This window comes from Callospermophilus lateralis, chromosome 2 (genome assembly GCF_048772815.1).
Source record: "Callospermophilus lateralis isolate mCalLat2 chromosome 2, mCalLat2.hap1, whole genome shotgun sequence".
In the NCBI taxonomy this organism is placed as follows: domain Eukaryota; kingdom Metazoa; phylum Chordata; class Mammalia; order Rodentia; family Sciuridae; genus Callospermophilus; species Callospermophilus lateralis.
In genome coordinates, this window is record NC_135306.1 from 93641735 (window position 1) to 93668479 (window position 26745).

Consider the following 26745-nt stretch of genomic DNA (forward strand, 5'->3'; position numbering starts at 1 on the left):
TCCCAAATCATTAAAGCTAATTTTGCAAATCTCAAATATTTTGTATGATCTTTCTAATGTATTTCATCTGGTTTTGGTTATTGTGCTTCTTCCAAGAACTGGCTTTTCTTTCACTAAGAGATCCTTTCAAAACAAAAAATTTCAGTTAATTTGAAAAATGTTCTTAGTTTTCCTCTCCGAGATTAAACTTTTGTGTCTACTCCTTCCATGAAGAGCAGCCAATTTGTAAACTAAGATTTCTACATATAGGTGACAGCATGGTGTAGCTGCAACAAAAGGAATGGTTAACTCTTCTTCCCCTGGAGGGCAGAGTCATACTTCAGCAGTTGCCTTATGTGTGTAGCAGACACTCCATAAATATTGACTAAGCTCAGGGAATGGATCTGATACAGATTTTTAGGGGGACCAAGTGAAAAGGAACATGTTTCCTGTGTGCTACTTAAACTTTATAGGTTTTTCACAGGCTTAACATGATTAAAAAAAGCTAACACAGTCTTCACAATTTTAAAAGCACTAAATAGTCAACAACTCAAGAGTAGAGTCGTTTACCATGGCAAGAATTCAGTATCAATCTTACAGTGCAAAGAACAGAACATATATGTGAAATAAGAAAATTAAGAATAGATTTTAAATTCTAAAAAGCTGAAGATCACTCCTTAAATCTACTTTTCTTGATTTATAGAATTTATAAAGTAGCATCATGCCATATAAAAAGAATTAAAGAAAATAATTAGCCTGAGAAAAAGTCAGAACTATAACAAATGTAAAAAAAAAAAAAAGTATTTTAAATTGTTTTTTAATTCTTTGCAATTTGGATTTCCAATGCCCTATGCCTCCTTTCTCTATTAGGAGAGGGGAAAAAAGTGCTGACCATATAACAAGAAGTAAGCCTACTCCTCAAGTCCAGAATACCTAAGCACCAATAAGATGTAACAGATGTCCCCATAAGACATTAAGCTGGGCACAGTGGCACATGTTCATAATCCCACTACTCAGGAGACTGAGGCAAGAGGATAGCAAGTTCAAGGCCTGCCTGGGCAACTTAGTGAGACCCTAATTTAAACTATAAAACAAAAAGGGCTGAGGACATAGCTCAGTAGTAGAGCACCCCTAGGTTCAATCCTCAATATGAGAGAGAGAGAGAGATTAATTTATATCCTTATATTCTAAAGAGATTTATCCTTACATTCTAAAAAGGTTCATAAAATGATTCTAGAGTAGTCAGTAATTTTGCCAAGTCTAAAATGAAGGTGTCATTGTGCGCTGTACCTGAGTGCATGATACAGAAAACAAAGTGACCAGCAGAAACGCAATCCAAGAAGCAGAGAAATCTTTAAATGTAGAAAATGAATCACAGATGTTAAAGACTATTTGCACAATTTGCCAACTTTTATAGGACTTAAGAGATTCCCTCTTATAAATTGTTTCTAGCTGGGCAGGTGCCGTGGCACACAACTGTAATCCCAGCAGCTCTGGAGGCTGAGGCAGGAGGAATGCGAGTTCAAACCTGGCCTCAGCAAAAGCTAAAGCCCCTAAGCAACTCAGTGAGACTCTGTCTCTAAATAAAATAAAAAATAGGGCAGGGGTTGTGGCTCAATGGTTAAGTTCCCCTGAGTTCAATCCCTGGTACAAGGAAGGAAGGAGGGAGGGAGAGAAAGAGGGAAAGAAGGAAGGAAAGAAAGAAAGAAAGAAATTGTTTCTAAGTTTGAACTACTGAAAAGGAGGATGGTATATAGAAATTAAGACATTAACAAGTGTCATTCCTCTCTTAGTGTTCCCTCTCACCCCAAGCTGCTCAGCTGGTCATGAGGCATGGAGTGGAAAGGGATAGGAAAGTCTTTTCTATATTATAAACTACAAAGGGACCGCATGGGGGTAGTGACTATGTTCCATCCCTTTTCTGCAACTCCCAAGACACACCAATATGTTTTCTTGAAGTAATCCCCAAACAGTTCAGCAAAGTGCAAAGCACAATGCAGGCACCCAGCAAATATTTAATGGTAATAATAAATTTCATTAAGTACTCTAAATTTGATGAATTATGAGAAACCACAAATTAACACATCCTTTGTCAACTGGTACACTATAGGTTAATAGTAATTCTGGCCAAAGTCTGCCAAAGGAAAGAAGAATCCAAATGTATTCATCAGTGATCAAGTGCATATCCCAATACACAGAAGTCAGTTTGAAGCACAGGACAGCTGGAAACATCAAAACAAAACCATTTTTTGCTGAAGGAAGAAAGAACTGGAGTAGGTAAAATGCAGAACTAGCTTTTGGATAACAGGAACAAGACTTCAAGAGAAATACTGGGGAATGTTATTGGATAAATTATATTGTTATATTGTGTGCATGTACAAATATATAACATCAAATCACACCATTATATATAACTATAATGCACCAATAAAAGAAATGAAAAAAAAAAAAAAAGACTGCCTGTTCCTGAGTGAAAAAGCAAGTGATTAGAGTCCCAAGTAAACATCTATCCTAACAATTAGACCCTGGATTTGAGGAGAATCTTAAAATAAATGGCTCAACATAACTTAATGCTGTTATATACTTACTGAGTATATCATATTCAGTATGATGAGCATAAAGGCCCTTTCTTAATGTTTGCCTCAGTATACAAAGCTCTATCTTATACGCTGTGGGTTATCCACAGACCCAGCCTTCCTGGATGAAAGTGAACAGATCAGGAAAATGACCAGAGAATCCTCTCTGTACTAAATTTAGAACACACTCTATTAGTATCTGGTCCTTCTAAGGTCCAGACAATGTTAATAATTATATTTAAGTACAGCAAAGAAAGAATGATTCACTTGCTAGATTAATTCTTTTAAATGTAGTTAAATTTTAGAAAGAAAACATAAAATTGTCACTATTTGGTCTGTTGAACAAATGTGAGAGGCAAAAAGTTCAACAGGAAAAGGGAACAAACCAACTTTATTTCTTCACTTGCTAAAATTAGGTTTGATAACAGAATAAGCCAGACCTAAGTGAAAAAAATACCCGTTTAGAATGTCTTCTAAATATTTCTTTGCATACACAAATACAAATATGAAAAACATTATCCCCCATTGGCACAAGATGACTACCTTGAATGTTTTGTTCTCATATAAAAAACAAAATCAGACAAATTAAATGGAAATAAATAAAAATAAATAAAAACAGTACATAAGTACTAAGTTATGACTATTTCATTTACTTGCAACATGACCATATTGAATAGGGGCCACTTTTTCACCTAGTCAGAAGAAACTCTAGATCAAACACCTTTAAACATCATGATCTAAGATTAAGACTTGTTTCCAAATGCTATGACCTTGACCTGCAACCAGTCAGTTTACACATTATACAACTACCAAACCCAGTGTGTCTCAAATGTTGATCTGCATGCAAATCACTGGGCATTTTGTATATTTAATGAAAATTCTGATTCACTGCATTTGCAGTTGAGCCTGAGATCATGCATTTTTATAAGTTGCTCATCTGTAAGCCATGAACCACATTTTCAAAGGACTAATTAGAATTAGATCTGGCAGTATTTCTATCAGGAGGTGCTGCATCAAGCTGCTATGGTATCTGCTGGGAAACATTTGGCAGCATGGTGCCCCTCTTTTGTCCTCCCCCAACTCAGTGATGAAGTCAATCTTTCGTGTTCTTAGGACCTGGGGCCACTGTTAACATCAGCTCACTCAACCATCTATCACCTTAGGCATTTAGTTGTGAAAAGATCCCACCTAGATGATAATGATTTTGCTTGTAGAGAGGTGGGATGGTAGCAGCCTGAAACTCCCCTCAGGTTCTGTTTCTATAGCAAGAAAAACAAACATTTGACTGCTTGCATGTGTGCAAGGTAAGTGATGCACACACAACACACACACAATTTCCAGTCAGGTATTAAGAGAGTTCTAATGCAGAAGTTTCAATATTATTGGTTACCTGATACTGGAACTCAGACTAAAAAAAAAAAAATGGGGGTGGGTGGTGAGCCTACAGAAGAGAGGGTTCCCAAATCTACTTACTAATTTGAAAGCAGTGGATAAGCACCATCCTCAGCAGCCACCTTCTAGCCCTGATACCTAACAAAGTAAACCTGAATGTGGGCTATCCTGGTTAAAAACAGCAGTGACTCCAAAAAACACTTAATAAAGTGTTAGCTCCTTGAAAAAAGATTCACTGTTAGACTTAATAGACATTCACTACCAAGCACATTCAGTTGTCCCTCAGTATCTTAGGGAAATTGGTTCCAAGACGTCTGCAGATGCTCAAGAACCTTGTATAAAATGGCATAGCATTGACATATAACCGAATACAACTCAAGTAAACTTTAAATCATCGCTAGATTATTTATAACATCCTAACACAATGTAAATGTTATGTTAATAGTTGTATTATAACATAAAAAGATCTATACATGTTCAGAACACATTTTTCCCAACTATTTTTATTCTGCAATTGGTAAAGCCCAAGGTGCAGAAGCACATCCACTCTCAAAAGCAGAGGGCCAACTGAATTTTGACAAATATTTATATACGAAGAAAGCAAACTGTTGCCTATGTTTCTTCATTTATTCATACATTCCTTTGTTTGTTCAAGAAATACTGAACACCTACCCTTACTGTCCTGGAGGCTAAGAAATACAGCAAACAATTCCTATGCCCATATAGGCTGCATACAAAATGTATTCGAGGGCTAGGTTATAGTTCAGTGGTAAAGCACTTGTCTAGCATGCTCAAAATTCTTGGTCCTATTCCTAGCACTGAACTTTAAAAAATATTCTAGCAATACATACATAAACGAAACATATTTTATTCTACATCATTAATTATCATTGGAAAAGTACTATAAAAGTGTATAACAGAAGGTATAAATCAAGGAAAGCATACCTTAGGAAGGATATTTAAGATTGAACTGGATGGATAAATACAGTCCAGGTATGCAAAAAGGTGGGTAATGAACACATCCTATGCAATGGGCAGCAAGTGTAATATCTCTGAGCATGGATGAAAAATAAAAACAAGCCAAGAAAGCTGAAATACAGAGAGCAAGCAGGGCAACTTGAAGAAGGAAATTTTAAAAAGCAGAATACAAAATTTTAGAGTATCAATTATATTAATCTCAAATGGATAGAAAAATGACTAAATACATAAAAATGTTTAAGTTCCTGCAATAATGCCCTAAGACAGTATGATTATGAGTGATTATTTTTCTTTATGTATACTTTTTAAACTTAACCAAATTTATACTATTAGTTTTCTTAATTTAAAAAAACAATGTCTCCAAACATAACATCGTGGTGGCTCCCTTCTTTAACCTCATGAAACTTTTCCATCATTATACAATTTACATGATATATTTTTGACCCCACACTGAGTCTCCTATAAATTCTATGTGACAGCTCTATTTTGTCCTTCCATACCACTACTTAGATGCAACTTAGTCACTTTTAGCTTCCCTTTAATACTAGCCAATCCTCAATGTCTAGCTGTTAGTTCCATCACATTTCTAATGGAAAATATCACAAAGAATATTGATGCCCAATTTAAAGAATTAAACCTGCAAGAATCTAAGCTAGCCAATACTTTAGCTCAAGATAATTTATGATGTACTTAATGAAAGGAGAAATAGAAAAATAAGCAAACATAACCATGGCAGATAATCACCTTAATGCCTAATGTCCTTTATTCTATAGTTTTTATCAGTTTGCAAACCTCAGAATCTGTCACATCCAGATTTCATACTGTGTATGCCAATATGTTCAGAATCACATTATATAACAACCCAATTATATCTAAATCCAAAGATTTCAACAGATTAAAAAAAAAAAGCAGCTTCAAACAAAAGCATCTGAGGTTTCCAACACTGTAATAGTTTGGCATTTTCAAAGATAGATGGCTTTGTTACACACATGTCAAAGAAAAAATTCTGCTAACCAGACTATACTGAAATCTAGAGACATCCTCAGCAAAGAGCTTTGAAAGCACTCCAAAATCCAGATGTTCAGAAGATATATTCTGGCGCTAAAGCAAAGTGTGTCCTAAATAGTTTTAAGCTTTCCTGACTGATAATCAGTTTCTTTTCTGACAGCTAATTTTACTCAATTGAGCCATCAGATATGGAATTAAATAATAAAATAAAATTTAATAAGTGCTACATACTATATGTGAAGATTTTCCATTATTAAAAACAAGCCAGGTGCAGTGGCACACGCCTATAATCCCAGTGGGGCTTGGGAAACTGAAAAGCAGGAAGATCTCGAGTTCAAAGTTAGCCTCAGCAAAAGCAAGGTGCTAAACTACTCAGTGAGACTTTGTCTCTAAATAAAATACAAAACAGGACTGGGGATGTGGCTCAGGGGTCCAGTGGCCCTTAGTTCAATACCCTGGTACCAAGATCGCCAGCCCCCCCCCCCCCAAAAAAAAAACTTGATGTTTTAAAGTAAGAATGGAAGACAGAAGAAATTCAATACAAACCTAAGGCTATTTGTATATAAATAAAATCACACTGATTTTATTTGGTGAAGAGGCATCAGATTCCTGAAATACATTCTTCCCTTCTTTTCAATAGCATGAAATTCACTAGTTGTCAATATCCCACACATCATATCCAATTAAACTTACTGGTGTGGCTGATCCATTCCAACTCTCTTTTTTTTTTTTTTTTTTTTTTTTTTTTTTTAGGATTTTATTAGTTGTTGTTGGCCCTTTATTTATTTTTATGTGGTACTGAGAATTGAACCCAGTGCCTCACACATGCTAGGCAAGTGCTCTACCACTGAGCTACAACCCAGCCCCCATTCCAACTCTTAATAAGCATTGTTCAAGCATTTTGTAAGCATTTAAGATGCTTAAAGCATGATAAGAGCTTTAAAAGTGGTAAGTGGATACTACACTATTGTTAAATTCAGAGCATTCAATTTTTTGTTTTGGTGTTAAATATATGCCACTACTTTTGGTATGGAATTAAAATAAATTAATTCAAGGTAGAATCTGGGGAATTGAGGAGGGAGTGTATTAATAAAATTGGATTCTTGTTTAGCATGTGCAAGGCCCTGCATCACCTAAATAAATAAATAAATAGATAAAATTGGACTCTAGGCTGTTTCTTATTGAATAATGTCTTATAGCAGTACTTCTCAACTGGGATACTGACAACCATAGAGCATCAGGAAAGTTTGGAATCATTTTTGGTTGTCACAACTGGAACATTCATATTGATACAAAGAGGCCAGGTGCTGCTAAACAACCTACAATACACAGATGTTCCTTCTTAAGGATTATCTAACCCAAAATGTTCACAACACCAAGAAATTCTGTAGAAATTCTGTAGCTTTAAGAAACTAGTACCTTTTAGCTCTAGAAATTCTGTAACCTATATGTCTATGTTAGTTAAGAGGAATAAATGCTTGTTTTATGGGTATAGAACTTAACACAAAAGAATTAGATGACTGGCTAGGATCATAATGTAAATCAGTGGCAAAAGCTGGATCTCCTCTGACCCTCAGCCTAGTTATCGAGTAGCTATATTTGGTCTATAAGATAGTTCCTTCTTGCAGAGAAGACCAACTAAAACAATCTTTACAGGATATTTTTTTTTAAGAGTCTTATCTAGGTATGTCTATAATAAGGCAGACTCCAAGATTTTGCTGTCCAATTGATACTTCTAGCTATTAAACAATAATTAATATCACTGTAAAGATTTCAACTAACACTTTGAAATGAATATTAAAGTAATCCATGAGAGACAGCTGGGAAGCCAGGATTTAATGCCCATAATGCTTGGGTTTAATGCCCGTGCCTATGGTTAATTTCGGCATAAGAATTTTGAGGTATAAAACAGAAGGATTTTGTTGAGTTAAAGTGTTTTCCTTTCCTTTCATGCTCTCTTACTTTCCCTTTATATATATATATATATATATATATATATATATATATATATATATATATATTTTTTTTTTTTTTTAAGAAAAAAATGTCCTTCATCCTAACAGTACATGGCACAATAATCTCACGATGTGAAATTTCTGTCCTTTCATTTCACCAACAATGTATGGGGAAAGACAAATCTGAAACTCTCAGGTAAAAACAGCCCAAGGCCTAACTGTTCACAAAGCATTTTCTTGTCCTGAACTCATCCTTTCTTAATAGTTATTTATTTAATAAGCTGTTTAGAACACAAACTCAGTGATTTATACTGGCAGTTCCCTTACTTAAAAATATGCTGGAATTTCCACTAAAACCTTTTATTATTCGATGCTTGCTAGTTCAGGCTTGACATTTTCCCCTAGGCATAAGAGGTCTAATCTTTTCTACAAATAATCACTGAACCAGTTTTCAAATCCAAGAATGTCAAAGAGAAATTTTCTTCTTAACTCACGAAACTTAAAACTAGATTTTTGTTTTCACAGGAAAAACTTGGGACAATCTGTGTTTTAGATAAAATTTTTCCAACATAAGAAAACTGGTTTTTTAAAACTTGCTATCTCATCAAAATAAGCCGTAAAGGAAGCTTCTACTAGAGAAGGTCCTCTAAGTTAGGATTGTAATAATTTTGGAGAACTAGAGAACTAATGAAACTTTAGAACTCAGGGGAATAAAAGCAAAGCAGAGATGATAACATTAAAATCACTTTTAGTAATTCTTTGGTATTCTATAATTTTTCCTACCTGTTTTATGATCTTTGATCACCTCAACATATAGCAATAATTTTGTAATACTATCTAGAGCAATAACAGAATAATTAAGACTTTCTTTTAGCATGGTAAATAAAAATTTTAATAAATATGAAATATTAAAATAATAATTTGATATTTATTAATAGTTTGCAAGGATTGTTTCTACTTCCAAATCATTATTGATAATATCATAAGAAAATCAAATATTCATTAACTAGAAATCATTCAGTTTTAAGGGCAGTTGTTAACCTTAGAAAAACTTCAATCTGAAGTTTCACATTGTAAAAATCAGCATTTCAGGTTTTCTTGCAGAGTGGCTAATGTTAAACACTCTTTCCCTCCCTGCAGAGGTTTATTATCCAGTTTTCAACCACATTCTCCCTGCAATGGTTATTACAGACTATAACTTTGGCACTACAGAGTGGCCTTCATGGTAGGCCCTACAGCTTCATGGCACAATCCTAGGTGAGTCAAATAACATGATAGAACACTCCTGGAAGCCATTCCAACACTGAGTTGCCTACAATTCTAATTACCCAAAATGAATAGCTCCCAACTCACCTCCCCTTAGCTGGGAAAAAATGCCTATGGCCATTTCAACACTATTCAACCTAAGAAGTACAAGAGAAAGCAAGACAGAGTGGAAGAAAAAAAGTTTTAATTGATAGTAGCCAAAACAACTTCTGCATATTTGAGGACACACTGACAGGGTGAAATCCAGGGCCTTGGAATAGCTCCTGAAGCCTGTGTGATGGGCTTCACTTTAAATTTGCCTCTGAATAATTAAGAATCAAATTAACTGTAGGATAGTAGTAATAGATGTAGCTGTAGCAGCAGCAACAACAATTAGTAATAGCAAATTTCTACCATCTATTGATGAAAAACAAAACACTGAAAGCTTACTACTATACTAGGCACTCTGCTAAGCCCTTCACACGAATTAATTTTAATTTTACTATATTGATGACTGTTATTTCCGTTTCTACTTTCTTAAGAATTGGCTTTCATGAGTCATATATTAGAGCCAAGATTCAAACCTATGTCAAGATTCAAACCTTGCAGATAAATGAGAATTCAGAAGAGGAAGAAATTGCCCGTCTAGCGATCTACAAGAGAAGCTTTACAGAAAAGTCCATGAAGGAGGATATTGAGGAAAGAATGGGAGATGAACAGGAAGAAAAACCAATGTCCTGCATTTGTAGTGAATGAGCTACAGTCACTGAAGGGAACTGTCAAAGAACAAGTTTATTCAGAAGACAGTGACAGTGACAGACAATGTTACAGAGGCAAAGGCCATGTTATTAATCTTGGGATCCTCTCAGAAGAAAAATGAATCATTAAAGTCATAACCTTGTAAAAGACAGGAGAACAGCAACATTTTTTTTAGAATCCTCCTCCATCTCCCCAGCTCCTCTTTGGGAAGGGTAGACATAAGCAGGAAAAGAAAGTTTCCCTCTCTATCATCCAAAAAGCCAAATTCAATAGTTTCTACTTTGAAGATAAAGTGACACCCACTCAAAAATAGGCTTTACAACCAACCAGGTCATATAACTATTCCATTATGGATGGGAGAAAGAAACAAATCATAAGGCTTAAAACTAGAGTCTCTAAACTCCACCTAATTTTCTTCCTGTGAGGTTTCATTAAAGGAACTTTTTAAAAATGTGAGCTAAGGGCTGGGGATGTGGCTCAAGCGGTAGCGTGCTCGCCTGGCATGCGTGCGGCCCGGGTTCGATCCTCAGCACCACAAACAAAGATGTTGTGTCCACTGATAACTAAAAAAAAAAAATAAATATTAAAAAAAATTCTCTCTCTCCTCTCTCACTCTCTCTTTAAAAAAAAAAAATGTGAGCTAAAAGGTGCTGCACACATATTAGAGAAGCAACCAAGGTTTTAACAGATTTTATTTACTTTACACTTAGGAAATGTACTTGACAAGAAAAGCATAGAAGGTAAAACCTGTGAGTTCAAGAAAGAACAAAACACAAAACATACTCCTCAAAAAAGTTACCTGACTCTGAACTCACTCTGAGAGTTTTGTTGTAATTTGCAAACAGCATGTGGGATATTAGCCACAGAGTAACAGTAGGAGGAAATATTTGTTTTGGCTTCATTGAGGTCCAGATCCCTTATCCAATGTTAGGAAATGTCTGCTCAGTCCTAGCGCCTAAGTTAGAGAGAAAGAAGGAGGGTTAAAAAAAAAAAAAAAAAAAAAAAGAGTGAGATCTGTTATAAATGGACTCCACAGGCAGATAGAAGAGGAATTCCAGCAATTATTTCACATCAGCATTTTGCTGTTTCTCATATGACTTAACTCTATTCCCTTCCTGGAGCTGTACCAACATGATGAAACACCATAAAAGTCACAGAATTAAAACATTTCTACAATTACATGCATAACTTGTTTTTCAATATAAGTCAAAGTCTCAACTCTGACCTATCTTTGTAGAGTAACTTAAGATAGAAATGTATAGAGGGTATGAACAGATGTTTGAAACTGACAGTCAGCAATTATAAAATAGTCTAGCAAAAAAGAAGAAATAACAAAATAACAAAGTGATACATTTATTTACCATTTCTGAACCCTACATGTGGTAGTTAGATCCATTTCAGAAGATGCCCTAAGACTGTATCCCCAATAACTCCTAGAGCAGCTTCTCAGAAGTACACAAATATTCTTCTTTTAGGGAGTTATAAAATCCCAAAACGAATATGAAAACTTTTCACCTATATGCATAAAAGTGCTTTTGAAGGACAGGAATCATAGATTTCACCTTTTCCTATTAACTATTCAAAACATAAAAGCTGATGTTCCCTCAAAGTCTAAAACTGTGCCTGGTAAATAAAATAAAATTTAAAAAGCACTTAAATAGTTGTTCCTACTGAGCAACTACTCTAGACTCACAGCTAAGGTTCCAAGCTCATTCTCTTATCAGTAGAATTAAAAGCGAGGCCAAATATGGTCAGGTTGAAAACTTCAGATCTGATGCTAAGAAATCAGATCTAATTAAGAATGCCAACAAAACCAACTAGCTATCCCTTTCTTCTTCATGGCAAACAAACACAGGAACTCTTGAAACACTGGATCTAGTAAGTAAGGTTGTACAGATAATAATAAAAAAAAAACAACAAATTTTAAAACCTTAAAGCTCTGAAGGATAACTCTGCCCACCTCTCAAGAGTACAGAGGGGATTCAAACTAGATTTACCTGGCTTTTCTAAAGCACCTCTAAACTTTCAGAAGAGAAAGAGTTTCTGTTAAACAGTTTTTCAAAACCCTCAAATACAATTATAATGACCAAATATGGACTAATTCAATTAACTGGTTACAAATTCTCTCATATACCTATAAAATCACTTCCTGGAAGCTAAAGTGGGCTATCTAACAACAGGAAAGAAATGTGGATATTTTGGTGGTAGTGTGAGAGAGGCAGGGTTTAAATTACTTTCAAATGGTTTGATTAAAACCAATTATTTCCCCAAGGTCCAAAATATGAATCACATGCAAAACTGGGAAATGCCTAACTCCCACAGTGCTGTGTTCCTTCCTTCACCTAGGAAAGTATCTAAAGGCTATGAACAATGGAACCTTCCACAGATGCAGTTTTTTTCCTCACAAGACTATACCTTTCAGTAAGCCAGAATTTCATCATGTAAAAAGCAGAACTTCAGATTCCAGCTGGAAAATTCAGGGTTACCTTTGTACTCTGCCTCTAAATGTCTTCACTAGAGCCTCTACAACAGAGTAACTCTGTTTCAGGTGAATATCTAGTGTGGATAGATGTAATTCTCCAAATTTTAAACTATGACTTTTTTTTTCTTCTGGTACTAGGGATTGAATCCAGGAGTGCTTTACCACTGAGCTATATCTGCAACCCTTTTTATTTATTTATTTTTTTATTTTGAGACAAAGTCTAAGTTGCCCAGGTTTACCTTAAACTTGTGATCCTCCTGCCTCAGTCTCACAAGTCACTAGAATTACAGGTATGCCATATCATATCCAGCATAAACCATGGCTTTCATGCATCTCTGGGCTCACAGGAAATGGGGGACTCCTAAAAGGACAAACCAAATATCTGTGAGCTGAACCAGAAAGTAATAAGATGGAAGGGGAAATTTTGAGGGAAAATTTTGCTCATTTTAACACATCAGTGTGGAAACTGTACCTGTAGACCAGCAGAAAAGTAGAGAAGCAGAGGCTAATATTTTCAAACTATGACAGTGACAGAGAAGGGGCAACAATCATCCCAGAGAGTGGCAACCTTGGCACTCAACTGAACATATGGTCTTAAAAACAAAATAAAAATGCATGCTTTCTTGGATTAAGACTAGTTTTCAGAGATGAACATCAACCAAATATCATCTTATAAGCAAAGAGTCATAAGAAACAACAAATAGGTTTAGATGCCTAAGACTTCAGATATTTGAAATATGAAATATCAGATATGAAATACAAAAGAGCTAAGCATAAAATGTTTCAATTTTTTAAGGAATAAAAAATTAAACAAGCAAAAAGAGGACAAAAAGAACGAAGTAAAATTTCAGGAATGAACAGCAATCAGTGAGAAAAACTCTATGCATGACTAAACAATAGAGTTGGAAGCAGAAGTAGTTAATCACAAACAAATAGGAAAACAGAACATAAAACAGTAGAGAATCAAGAATATACAATTATGACAAAAAGATTAACAGTCTTAAAGCCAGAGTGACTGATATGTTTAATCAGAGTCCCAGAGGAGAAGAATCAAGAAAATAGAAGCCAAGCAATATGTGAATAGAAAATACCTGTGAAATAACAGGAAAGAAATTCACAGATACAGAGTACAGTACATTATAAGTAGAATAACTTAAAAGAAATTCCCCCAAGACACGTTGTAGTAACATTTCAGAAAGTCAAAGTATCTTTAAAGTAGCTAGAGAAAAAACAGCAAGATCAGATAGGAGTGAAGATAAGACTGACTGCAGACTTCACAACAGTTATAATGGAAACCAGAAGGCATATATAGTCCAAGTTTTATGACAGAATAACTGTCAATCTAAAATTATAATCTAGCAAACACATACTTCAAGAATAAGATTAATATAGGCATATTTTCAGATACAGTAGTCTTCCTTATCTGCAGTTTTGTTTTCCACAGTTTTCATTACCCAAGCTCAACTGAAGTCTGAAATATTAATATTTCAGACATAGGGGCTAGGAGGTAGCTCAGTGGTAGAATACTTGCCAAAGCATATGCTAGGCTGAGTTTGAGCGAAAGAAAGAAAGGGGGAGTGAGGGGAGGCAGGCAGGTAGGCAGAAAGGCAGGCAGGTAAAAAAGTAACAAAAAAAAAAAAATAAGGAAATGAAATACTAAATGGAAAACTGCAGAAATAAAGCATTCATGAGTTTGAAATTGCATGTCATTCTGAATAGCATGATATCTCATGCCTTTCAGCTAAGTCCTGTCTAGGACATGAATCATCCCTTTGTCCCGCATAACCATATACAAGTTAATGCCCATTAGTTACTTAGTAGACATCATGGTTACCAGATCATGGCTCAATATCACATTGTTTATGTTCAAGCAATCCTTATTTTATTTAACAGCAGCCCCACAATGCAAGAGTAGTGATGATGGCAATTCAGAAAATCTACAAAGAAGCCAGAAAGCTTTACCCTTAAGGGAAAAGGTAGAAATTTTAGACTTAATAAGGAAAAAAAAAATCATTTGATATCGCTAAGATTTATGGTAAGAATGAATCTTCTGGCTGGGGGTTGTGGCTCAAGTGGTAGAGTGCTTGCCTAGCACGTGTGAGGCACTGGGTTTAATCCTCAGCACCACATAAAAATAAAATGAAGATATTGTGTCCACCTAAAACTAAAAAATAAATATTAAAAAAGAATGAATCTTCTACAGACAATATTGTGAAGAAGGAAAAGAAAATGTATGTGAGTTTTCTTGTTGTACCTCAAACTGCAAGTGGTACAGTTTGTTTACTTAAGTTTACTTAAGCACAAGTGCATAAGTGCTTAGTTAAAATGAAAAAAAAATTAAATTTGTCTATGTATATACAGGAAAAAACACAATCATTATTGTTTAGATATGAGGTATCCCCAAAATCTTATGTGTAAAACAATGTAAGAAAGTGTAGAAATTCAATAATTGGGTTATGAGAGTCTCAACATCATATCATAATCAGTGCATTCATTCCCTCATAGGGATTAACTAGGTAATAATTTAGGTAGGTAGGGTATGCTGGAGGAGGCAGGACCCTCCCCTTTCCTCTGCCTCGATGTTCTGCCTCACCTTGGGCCCAATGCAATGGAGCCAGCTGCCTGTGGACTGAAACTGAGAGCGCTGAATAAACTCTTCCTCCACTAAAATTCTTCTTGTCTTTTGATAGCAACAGCGAAACAGCTGTCAAACAATTGTATATACAGGGTTTAGTAATATCTGCAGTTTCAGGCATCCACTTAGGGTCTTGGAACATATTCCCCACAGGCAATATATTTTAAAAAAAACTAGTTCAACATCAAGATGTTTACACTAAATTATGTTAGGTGGAACTACTCTGACAGCTTCCTCACTGCCCTTTCTTTTCTAATATTCTTGATTACATTTTGATTATTTAACTTTCCTGCTTTAAACTGACAAATGAATTTATATACTATACACAACACAGCCCAAATTTCTTAGGCTATTATTTAAAGTGCTTTGTAATCTAGTTTCTTGTTAATGTGCTCTGTGGTAGACAACAAGTAATTAGCCTGCCCAAGCCTCAGATTCCATATCTGCAAAATGAGACCTAAAAAACTGCTGAGACCAAAAAGACAGTTTGGGTGCTATGGGCTAAATGTCTGTGTCCCTCTGAAATTCCTGTTGAAACCCTAACCTCTAGTGTAATATTATAAGAAGGTGAAGCTTTCCAAAGGTAATTAGGTTTAGATGAGGTCATGAGGGTAGAGACACCATTATGGAATTAGTGATGACCCTTATAAGAAAAGGTATCAGAGCACCTTTCACTCCACAGCAGTCCATGACTTCCTGCAAGCCAGGAAGGGGAACCTCACAGGAACTGTATATGCTAGCACCTTGTTCATGGACATTCCAGTTTATGGTATTCTGTTATAGTAGTCTGGACTTACTAAGATACCAGATAAAGCAATCATCACAATGCCTGGCACATGATTAATAAATGACAGCTGCTATTATTTATCATGATAATATCTCACTATTCCCAAATAACAATATGTGTATTCCCAAGTATAGACTTGGGAATACTATTAGTTTATATTATTTATATTAGCTCATATATTTCCTCTACTTTGCTGGTTCTCAACACTTTCATTTCCACAAATCTGTGCTTATGTAAATAAAAATTATCCCAAATAAGTCCAAGTGATTCTTAAAAATTCTTCTCTGCCACAGCAACCCAGAGTTAAGTGTTCTCATTTTTAAATACATAAAATATTTACCCAAAGGCTGCTTGCTTGGTTAACTATCTAAACTGTCCATTACTTCCAGTTGAAGGCAGCATTATTTTAAACCTCTCTGTTTTGTGCACTGAAGCCTTTACTGCCTCAAAAATGGAAACTACCAAATAAATATGAGCTGGCTAATTAAAAGTTTCAGAATTCTTGCTGAGCATGGTGGCCCACACCTGTAATTCCAGCTACTTGCAGGCTGAAGCAAGAGGATCACTAGTTTAAGGTCAGCTGTGGCAACTTAGTGAGATTCCTGTCTTAAAATGAAAAATAAAAAGATCTAGGGATGTGGCTCAATGTTAAGTGCCCCTAGGTTCAGTTCTCACTACTAAAAAAATAAATCAATAAAATTTTTTTAAAATGTAAATTTCAGAACTCTGATAGAGATGCTTTAGAGGAAAACATGGGCCAAAAAAAAGGAAAGCAGCTGTCAGGATTTTCATTCTGTAAACCTCCAGACAGCTGCACTTCATTCTAAAGACATTAAATATTTTCGTGGGAAAAAGATAGCCAATAAAAAAGTCCATGTTGGGCAGGAAGAGCGATGGGGCCCATTAGGTGATGATTCACTTCAAGAAACACCTTTCTGAGTCACTTTCAGTGGAAATTAATTTGACCTTGTATTCTTATTACCTGAGAGGAAGAGAACAGAGATCCTCCTCCAGGAGTTTCCTGTGTGACACACAGTTAAGTGTTCAATAAATACTGAACTCTGAAGAAGTAGAACAAAGAAATTACTCAGATTATTTTGTTTGTTCAAACAGAAGAGGGGAGACAGGGACTCTCAGCAGCTCTCTTTTAGTTTTCCAATTAACCATTTGTTGGTGATGTCACAGCTGGCTCTGTAATCCAAAAGCCAACACCAAACAAGCTCTTCAATAAGTCACAAACAATACATGATCAAAAAACTGAACTTCAAATCAGCCCTTCCTTCATCCAATGTGGCTGACATTAAGAAGCTAGAAAAAGGCACAATCTATAAGCTATCACATTAAACTAAACAAATTAAGTGTTTCCATTACTAGTGCCAAGTTTAAAATTCTACTATTTTATCTACTAGAATTCAAAACACAATGTAATCTTCTCAATATAAAATAAACACTCTCACATTAAAGAAAACTGGAAAAGCAGACAAAAGGATAAAAGAATCATACAGGAAAACTAAACAGTAGAAAATGACCTACCACTTAGAAAGAGAACTTACCTACATTTTAATACACTTTCTTCCAGGTGTTTTCCCTAGTACTTTATGTAATTACAAACATATACTAGTAGTACCTATAGCTTGTATCAACTTCTAAGCATTTCTCCTTGTTTTTCTTCTTAACCTTGCAACTGCACAGGGAAGATGGCAGAAAACAGATTATGAAATTAAATAAGTCCAAGATATAATTATTCTTAATTCCATAACTACTATAGTAAAAACTGAAACTTTCCCAAAGTTCCTAAGGCCACTGGAATGAAAATAATATACATTTAAAAATGCCTAGACACATAGAAAATGTTTAAAAACTATTAACAGACTTTCAAGTGACACATTTACTAGGGTCTCCTCTGGAAAGATAAAAAAGAAATTCAGCCTCTGTTCCCAAGAAAGTTTTAATATCCTTTAGAAGATACAATGCACTCACACCAAACAAAACAACTAAAGCTCGGTGTAACTCAATATGCAGTCATTCTGGTTCTTTAAGGTCTGGGGGCTTTATTCATTTTGCACCCTTAGCATGGAAAACAGGGCCTAGTATATCACAGCTACTAAGAAAAAAAAATGTCTTCTGTACTGAAAAACAGACTAAGATATACGCTTATTTAGAGCTAGGAAGCTGAGGTTGTCTAATATAGCAGACATCAAGAATATAGTACAGTCTGATCTTAGCAATAATTTGTGGGAACCACAAGAGTCTTGAGATACTTTGTAAATGAAAGAAGACATAGTAAAAAAATGTTTATATGGTCCTAATTGTATTAAAAAGTTTAATTTTTCTACACAAGCAGCACTGCAATCACTATACATACTAACTATGCATGGGAAATGCAATATATAACACATAATAGATACTATTTAAAAACAAAGAAAACATACCAGTTACCAACACAAAAACACACACATACACACACACACAAAAAAAAAAAAACAAAACACAGCATTCCTGGAACATCAGAAACAAGGACTAACTTTCAGAAAGTTAGTGTGCCATGGCAAATGCAAAGAGGCAGTAAATTAAGGCTCTCCTACACTACAGTACGGTAGTGGATACAGTCCTTGCTAAACTGAGTGTAAAAGAATATGCTTGCTCAAACTTTCTTTTCATGATCTCTTTATATTCCAGAAAAGATGTATGCATATACACTAGAATTTAGAGAGTACAAAAATTTAAAATTTGCATTCAACTCTAACAGCATCACTTTCATATAGTATTACCTGATTCTAAAAACATCTTAATAGAGAACTTCACAACTAGGATATCCTTCAGCAGACACTATACATCCTAACTTCATTCACACATATTTTATCCCACTAGTGCTTCAAAAAAATTCAAAGAATTTATAAAGAAGGAATTTACTAATATCATATCCCTAACAGCTGCTAGTTGAATGCACTAAATCCATAGCTCCTTCTGTTACATTCTGCCACCTCAGAAAGTAAGCTTGATAAAAGTCTACTTTTTTTTCAAAAGAACTGATTTAAATCTATGCTATGGTGCTGACTTAGGAGCAAGTTTCACACAGTTTAGGGTTGGGTGGCTGATAAATCTTTCTAGACATAAAAGTGTACTTATTTGTAATTAAGTATTTCTAGCAGCTACCCATTCACTCTCTCTAGTCTGCAGTACTCAAGAACAAATGTCCATCAACAAGTCATTTGGGAATGAGCAGCTGATTTAAAACTGCTCATTCCCAGGACAGGTGTTCTTTTGTTTTTCTTGAAACACACAAGTCTAACAATGATTTGTTGAATTGCAACTGTCATCAGTTGAACACAGGAATATTTTATTTACAAATGACGGTCTTGAACACTTGATTAGTTGGCTAAACTGATCCGAATAAAAATTCCACTAATTATATTAAATTAACAAAAGCCAATAAAGTTTAACTATTAATGTTTGCTATAAAATCAGGGACATTTTAAAAAAGAAAACACTGAATAGTAATAGCAGTTAAAAAAAGATCCTAAAAAAATTAAAAAGATATCATTGCCAAGATCTTGTGAAAGTTTAATAGAGTACATTTAGATTAGTATAAACCTAAGAATGGAAAAACCAATCAGAAAAAAAAAAGTTACATCCCTTCAAAGTGGCTTCAAAGTGGATTAATACATCCTACCACCTTGATTCAATGTCATTAGTCCTGGTCTTGAAAATCTGATTCTTCCTGCTATGATCTTCAGGTAAATTCCAACACTCTATAGCAAGAAAATCACAAAATTAGCCCCTCAGAGAGGGCAAAATCAAAGATTAGAGTTATATGAAGTACTTAGCATCTTATTATCATTAATAATAAACCACAAAATTGAAACTCATTCCTGCAGGAAACTACCAAATGTTTCTGCAATAAAAACTGCAAACTCATGTGAACAAATCTTTTCAACAATAGAGAGTTGTTACAGTCTGTGAATAGAACAGTGTCAGTGTAACCAACACAGTGGGAGCTGGACATTCCTGACACCCTTGTCCCCTGGCTAGCCTTTGGTCACTTTTATCTCCAAATGCATTTGGTTCTGGAAGTAACTTTGCTGAGACTGATCCTTCTTATTTTTGTGCCAGACCCTTAGTTTTTACTACCACCAACCTGAGCATCCTACTAGAATAAGCATCAAACACAAGAATCTTTGTTTTCCTAAATCTGTTCACACACACCCCACTCCCATTCCCAAGAGCCCCTTCGTGGTTTAATTGGTATTTTCTGGAAGACATCAAGGGATGACAGTTTGGGTTACCTTGGAAAGCTTACTACTCAAGAAGAGTTGGTGAAGCGCTTTTGAGTAATTGTGAGTTTTACACTACTTACTCTGAAGGCAGCCTTAGAGATAGACTCCATTAAAATCTGAAAATAGTTTAATAAAATCCACCTCACACAGGTGTTCTAAGGTCTAAACGAAATAATGACTTTGAAATGCCGTGAGAGTGTGTGGGTGTATTAATACATACTAAACGGAAGCTATTAGAGCACTTCTGTTCAACTAACCAGGGAAATGCGGATCTCATGAGAATTCCAAAAAGTAGCAAAGAATATAACAAATTTCTCAGGTTTATCAGCGTGCCCTAGTCAAAATGGCCCAGATGCTATTTGGCGTAAGGGTCTCCCCCACCAGGCTAAATACAAAGAGGTACTGGACTGATAACCGTGCAGTTTTATCTCTGGAAAAGGAAAGCTGGGTTTGCCCAATTCAATTCCTTTGTTGACTGGCGAAAAGCAGATCAGCAGAGCTCTAGCTGGAACCAAGAAACTGGACAGGCCTCGGAGTACTGCCTCACTGGTACTTTGCAACGCCACTCGCTGTCCACTTATGGACACCGCACTACTCCGCAGCTTCCCAGTGACTTTCCGAGTCCACACCACAGTTGCTGTTGTCCACGCAGAAGGCGGTGCCCACTCTGCGGGACTAAAGCCCACTGTCCCGGAGAACTCTCCTCCAGAGCTGAGGCCCTTCAACAGGGATCAGACTCGCCGGGATGCGCCCACAGTTCGGAGTTACTCCTCCAGCCCGAAGTAAGCCCACTGCCCGGGCCCGGCTGCCCGGGCTTCCCACAGACCCCGGCTCGAACCCCCACCCGCTACCAGGGACTCGCCCCGCTACTTCGGCCCGGGACTCCCAGAGTCCCCAGAGCTGGGACCGCTATTCCTTCAGTACCAGAACCTTCCGCTTCGGCCCGCTCTGCTTCCATCGCCCGGAGGGAGACCCTACCCTCCCAACGGCAGAAACACGCCAACTCACCCCTGAAAAGCAGCAGCAGAAAGAAGTCGGGCAGCCGGGCACCGAGCCGAAGTCGCGGTAGCAGCCTCAGCGCCATGTCGAGGGGAGCTGAGGGGCCCGGCGGGCGCGCGGCGCAGCTCGCGGACCCCGCGCGCATGCGTCCAGTCCGTCTGGAGCCTGCAACCCGCCCCCAGTTACCATAGCGACCACCGGCCACGACGAGGCAGCACCATGGTGACAGAGGAAGCTGAAGTCTGGTTGCTATGGAGGCAGCGATGCTCTAAACCTGGCCCTTGATATCTCTTGAAATGAACTTGGTGGGAGGAGGGTAAAGAGATGTTGAAAAGTGGGGTTGGGTACATTTCTATAACTAGAATAAATCTGTCACTACAGGTCTGAGAAGAAACACTCCATTAAAATGTGGGGAATTCATCTTTTTCTTATTTTACAAATAAGGATGCAGCTTAGTTATCTTGGAAGCATTATTGTCTTCACATCTTTAGGGGCCCTGATTCCAAATGTGATGAAAACAAAAATCTGCCTAAAACATTAGTAAGACATACACTATGATGTACATAAAAGCAATATTCTGCTAAAACAATTCATTTCTGTGGTAGATCAAAATTATAATGGCATGCCCAAATAGTTTCTATGTAGAATATCGGGTTAATTCTTTGCTTCGAATTCCGAATATTTGGAGACAACAAATAAGGTTAGGGGAGAAAAATGGAGCAGAACCTTATGAAGACAAGAAGCTGAAGACAAGGATAAAAATAAACTAGAAATTAGACCTAAGGAGGAATTAGGATTTAAAATCTCATTTAAAGCTCGGGAGGCTGTGACAGGAAAATCATGAGTTCAAAGCCAGCCTCAGCAAAAGCGAGGTGTTAAGCAATTCAGTGAGACCCTGTCTAAATAAAATACAGTGTGACTCAGTGGCCAAGTGCCTCTGAGTTCAATTCCCAGTAACCCCTCCCCCCCAAAAAAAATTGTCACTTAATAGTGTGAAAAATCCTTGAAAAAACTTTCATTGTATCAAATATATAAAGAATATTCCTAACACTCCCAGAAACAGCATAACAACAGATTTCTGAATATACTTATTAGTAAAACATGCCAGTTTCCAAGACTGAGTATTTCGCAATAGTTAACATAAGGATTTCATCCTACGTTGTCTTAGAAATATATATATATGTATACACATACATATATAGCAAATTTATATACATAAGTGCCAAGAAACATGAAATAGATTGAGGTTGTTGCTAAGATATGCCTCAATTTCCATTACTATGATCTTCTTCATACATATTTAAAACTTCTCAAACCATTGCAAATGCAAATTAATTACCTTCCTAAAAAATTTTCATAATGACAGAATAAAAAAATTTAAATAACTTTGAACTATTACAATTCTATTTGCCTTTTCTTTCTTAAACCTTCTTTTCAGTTCAGGTCACCAATATGCCAAAATCATAAGTAAATGTTTGGCATATGGTGTAAGAGTCATTTTATAATGGTGGTCTCTTTCCTTTTACCAAAGACAAATGGACAAATCAAAAAGAGGAAAATTCCACTTGGGTCCAGGGATTTTTTTTCTGCTCTCTTCTCCCTTTATGATCTCACCTGATCATATTTACCTAAATGAAGAAACATTTGGTTATTTAGGAAATGTGACATGGTGTCTGACTGTGGATCGATTATAGTTTTCAGAAACCAGTGTCTAAATTTCCTGTGTCTGTGTCTGCATTTTGAAATAGTTCTTTCTGTTAAAAGGTCTTGTCTTTTAGGAAATCTTTGGAAACTTAGAGATTACAAAGAAAGCCTTCATGAATATTCTATAAGGGGCAAAGGTTCCTAGGAGAGAGGATGGCAGGTGCTTCATTGTAAAACATTGATTTTCCTCCATAGATGGAGTTTGAATGTTATTACTGATGGTGGAGATACATTCCTGGAACAGTAGTGTGTCTAGGGATGCAGGGGGGCTGGGTAATGAGCGTCCCTGTGAAATGGTCTGTTCTTCAGGATTTCATTGTTCCCTGGAGAGTGCTGACCCTGATCAGAAGGGAATCAGAACTCAATGAGGCCAGAAGCAAAGCTCTGGATACATTCAGCAAGCATGGGGTGTGCAGTCTGTGCCTCTGCCTCAGCATCATCCAAGTATACTTATTTCTAATGTGTGGCTACTAGGGAGAGACACATTTCTCTCTCTTTCTCTCTCTCTCTCTCTCTCTCTCTCTCTCTCTCTCTCTCTCTCTCTTTCTCCCTCTCTCTCATAATGATTTATTTTTTAACATTTCAATGGGATTTTATTTTTTATTGGTGCATTATAATCATCTGTAATTGTGGGATTTGTTGCCACATACACATTCATATATGCACACAATAGAATATTATTTGTCATTTTTTTCTCCCTAATACCTCCCTTTTCCCTCCTCTTCTCTCTCCCCCTATCTCCTACCTCTATTCTACTGATTTCCCTCCTGTTTGGAGACATCCGTTTCTTAACTTATCATGTCCCACAATTCCAGACAGAATTGAAAACTTGAGAATTAATGGGTTAAAAGAGTTCAAGGAACTAAATATGTTTGTGCTGAGCTTACCAAAAGCATTTGCAATACCGTTCAATACAAACATAAAGTGCAAATCAAGTGACAAAGAAATGGTTTCCTATGAGACTTGTCTATGAGCAGAATAGAGGAGTCTGGGTTTTGTAACATTGGAAAAGGTTAACTTAACTTCACCAAGCCTTATATTCCTTGTCTGTAAAATAAGAATAACATTACTCATGTCATGGAAGGATTACATGAGGTTAACATCTGAAACATACTGATTCTCAATAAATATTTATTGTCCTTTCCCTTTTCCACCACTTTGATTCATGTCAGGCAAAATAATCACAATATTCCCAAAGAGCCTTAATGAGAAGAGGGAGTTTTACCTCAGTGTGTTTATTTTCTTGGTGTGACCATATTCTTTAAAAGTCATATGATTGGGGCTTCTGTTCCTTCACTGTACCATTATATCCTTGACTAGTCACGTGTAATCAACCCTCATAGGATGAGAGAGAGGGATACTTTTACTGAGGGAAGTCTCTTACCCCAAAATTAAAATTGTTCTATTAAAATATTCATGTACAGAATTTGTTGGGAGTCTGGCCTCATCCTTGTTGTTTCATTTCATTTTTCTCTCCATTTGAACCCCATCTTTTGAAATATATCCTACTATGTTTGCTCTCATTTTATCCCAGCTCTCATCCCATGCTCTTTGTCTTCAAAGTACTTCTTTAATTTTATTTCAATAAAAAGATTCCTCTCCCCTACTCACACAAGAAAATAATAGCAGACACAACCCTCTGTAACATATGGTACAGTTCAATTTATTTGTACATTCCTCTCCTTTGCAGTAGTTCATTTGGAAAGGTCATGCGAGGTTTTTATCACGTGACTTCCTAGAGAGAGGCCCTTGTTAGCAGCTACTTAGTAAACCTTTCACAGGAGGCTTTGTGTTCATGTGCTCATGTGTGTATCTTTAATAAGAAAATCATACACACAGGGGTTTAAAAATAGTCCTTCATTTGTAGTAGGGCAGTGATGCCAGAATTAGACAAGCAGTCAGTAAGGATAGGTAAATCGAATCAGGTCAGATACAGTTAGGCCAATTTTAAGTGAGTCCGGAGAAGTAGGAGATTGTCCCCTGAGGGATTGAAATGTTAATACCTTCAGAGCCCTTCCTCCACCCTCATCAAGAACCTCCCCCTGCTCCAACCTGTTGCTAAGGTAACCTGTCCCAGGAATTGCCCTTCCCTACAGCGAGCTATAGTTAAGTTGTTAATTAATGTGTCCTGGGCTGCACCATCCTGCCCTTCCCCACTTCAGTCCACCTGTTCCCCACCATTTGGTCATCCCACTGGGCATTCCTGGGCCCAATCACATATGCAAGGAAGGAGAAAGATAAGGGGAAGAGGGCTGGAGAACAAAGGATGCCTAGGACATATAAAAAGGGCAGAACACCTGGCTTCATGGGATACCAAGATAACCAGTTATGGCCCCCATCTCTCTCCAGTGAGAAGTCTATGCTATCTCTTTCTAAATAAACCCTGCTTTATATGCTTGCCTTGGTGTGTTTCTCCAATGTTCAAACTCCATTATGTTAGCGAGCAGAACTTGTCACCAATAACCAGAGGTATCAGCAGGACTTAAACTGTTGGAGCTGCATCCTCTATCAGCCAGGGAACATTTACTACACAATATACATTAAAACACAACACCATAATCAACAGTGGGCAATACCATGCATAATGGATGTCCCTGACAGAAAATTTGCTTCCCCATGCTTCATACTAAGTCCTAGTGAAGTACATATCCATGCTGGCTCTATCAGGGTGTCTCTGTTATTTCTTTGATTAGGCAGGGTCTGGCTGGGGCCCCCTTATAGACACTACAAAGAGTGTCCTGGACAGCAGGTAAATAACAGTCCCCAGACACCCTGCAGGAGTCATTTTGTGATGAGATAAAACAGACCAACTTTTTTTTTTTTTTTAAACACTAATGTGTTGAATACATCCTCTGGACTGGGGAGAAAGTGAGAAACTGTTTTTCTAAACTGAACCTCAGGGCTAGGGCCACTGATGATCTGCAAGGACACCAGTACTGTCAGAATTATCTTGAAGGGAAACCCAGGAGCAACTGCTGCTCAGTGTGAGACCACCTCCATGTAGACCAGGGGAGGGGCAGCCCCAACCTGGGTAAATAGGCACTTGCTGCTATGTGCTTCAGTAGTGTGCCTCCAGGATGCTAGAACTACTTTGTTTACAGATTGTGATATTTTTATCCCAGGCCTCCAATTAAAGGTAATTTTGTCTTCACACAGATTGTACCATCAAAGTGTACACTTCCTAGCAGCACCAGAGAGAGACCAAGCCTTCAGGCCTTTGTTGTTACTCTGCCTCTGCTACCAGGATCTTGCTAGAACCAACCCCATATTTCAATATTTTGGGATGGGGCAAGTTCTTTCAGAGAGCTCTGGGCCCAGGGTTTCAGCATAGTAACTTGTACTGCTTAGGCCTCTCTGGGGTGGGGAGAGTACTTTTTTTATGGTTGCTATTGTAGATATTTTAGATATCCTGTTCTAGGGCTGGAAAGAGTGGGTATTTTATTCCATTTTCCAGGTATTCAACATGATGAAGGCTATACCACAGGAAGTCTTCTCCCCAGAGATTATTCACAACACCATACTTAAGTCTGTGGATAAGGACACTGGTTAAGATTCTGTAGTGTCTCTTTAGTTTCATGGCATTATATTCCCACAGAATTTAGGATTAGGAGGAATAGATATGTCCTCTTGAGTGGTGTCAGAATCCTCAAAGCACTCAAGATGCTCAGCAGAGATCTCTTCCAGTGGGGATGCCGCTCAGCCCTGCCAAAAACAGAGACCTTGAATCATCCATCCCCTAAAAGCAAATTACACTTTTGCACTCTTTACACCCTGGGATCCTATCTTAGTCCATTCTTTCTTCCCAGGCAATATTTTCTTTTCCAGACAGTAATTGTTCCCTAGAATTATATTGTCCAGTTCTATATACTTCCCAAGATGGACCATAGGAAGGAAAATGGGAAGTACACCAATTTTGACATACAAGATTCTCTCTATGCCCTCCCCACGGCAGGCAGAGGCCACCGTCAC

The 26745-nt window shown here is 36.9% G+C and overlaps 1 protein-coding gene across 1 annotated transcript in view; it reads right to left on the reverse strand.

Annotated features, from left to right (window-relative positions):
* Nucleotides 1-21194, reverse strand: part of Jam3 (junctional adhesion molecule 3) — a 65968-nt gene extending 44774 nt beyond the window's left edge. The window contains exon 1 of the mRNA XM_076843545.2: nucleotides 21082-21194. Coding sequence (XP_076699660.2) covers nucleotides 21082-21157 — 76 coding nt within the window. The 5' untranslated portion in view covers nucleotides 21158-21194. The remainder of the gene's footprint in view (nucleotides 1-21081) is intronic.
* Nucleotides 21195-26745: the final 5551 nt, after the last annotated feature.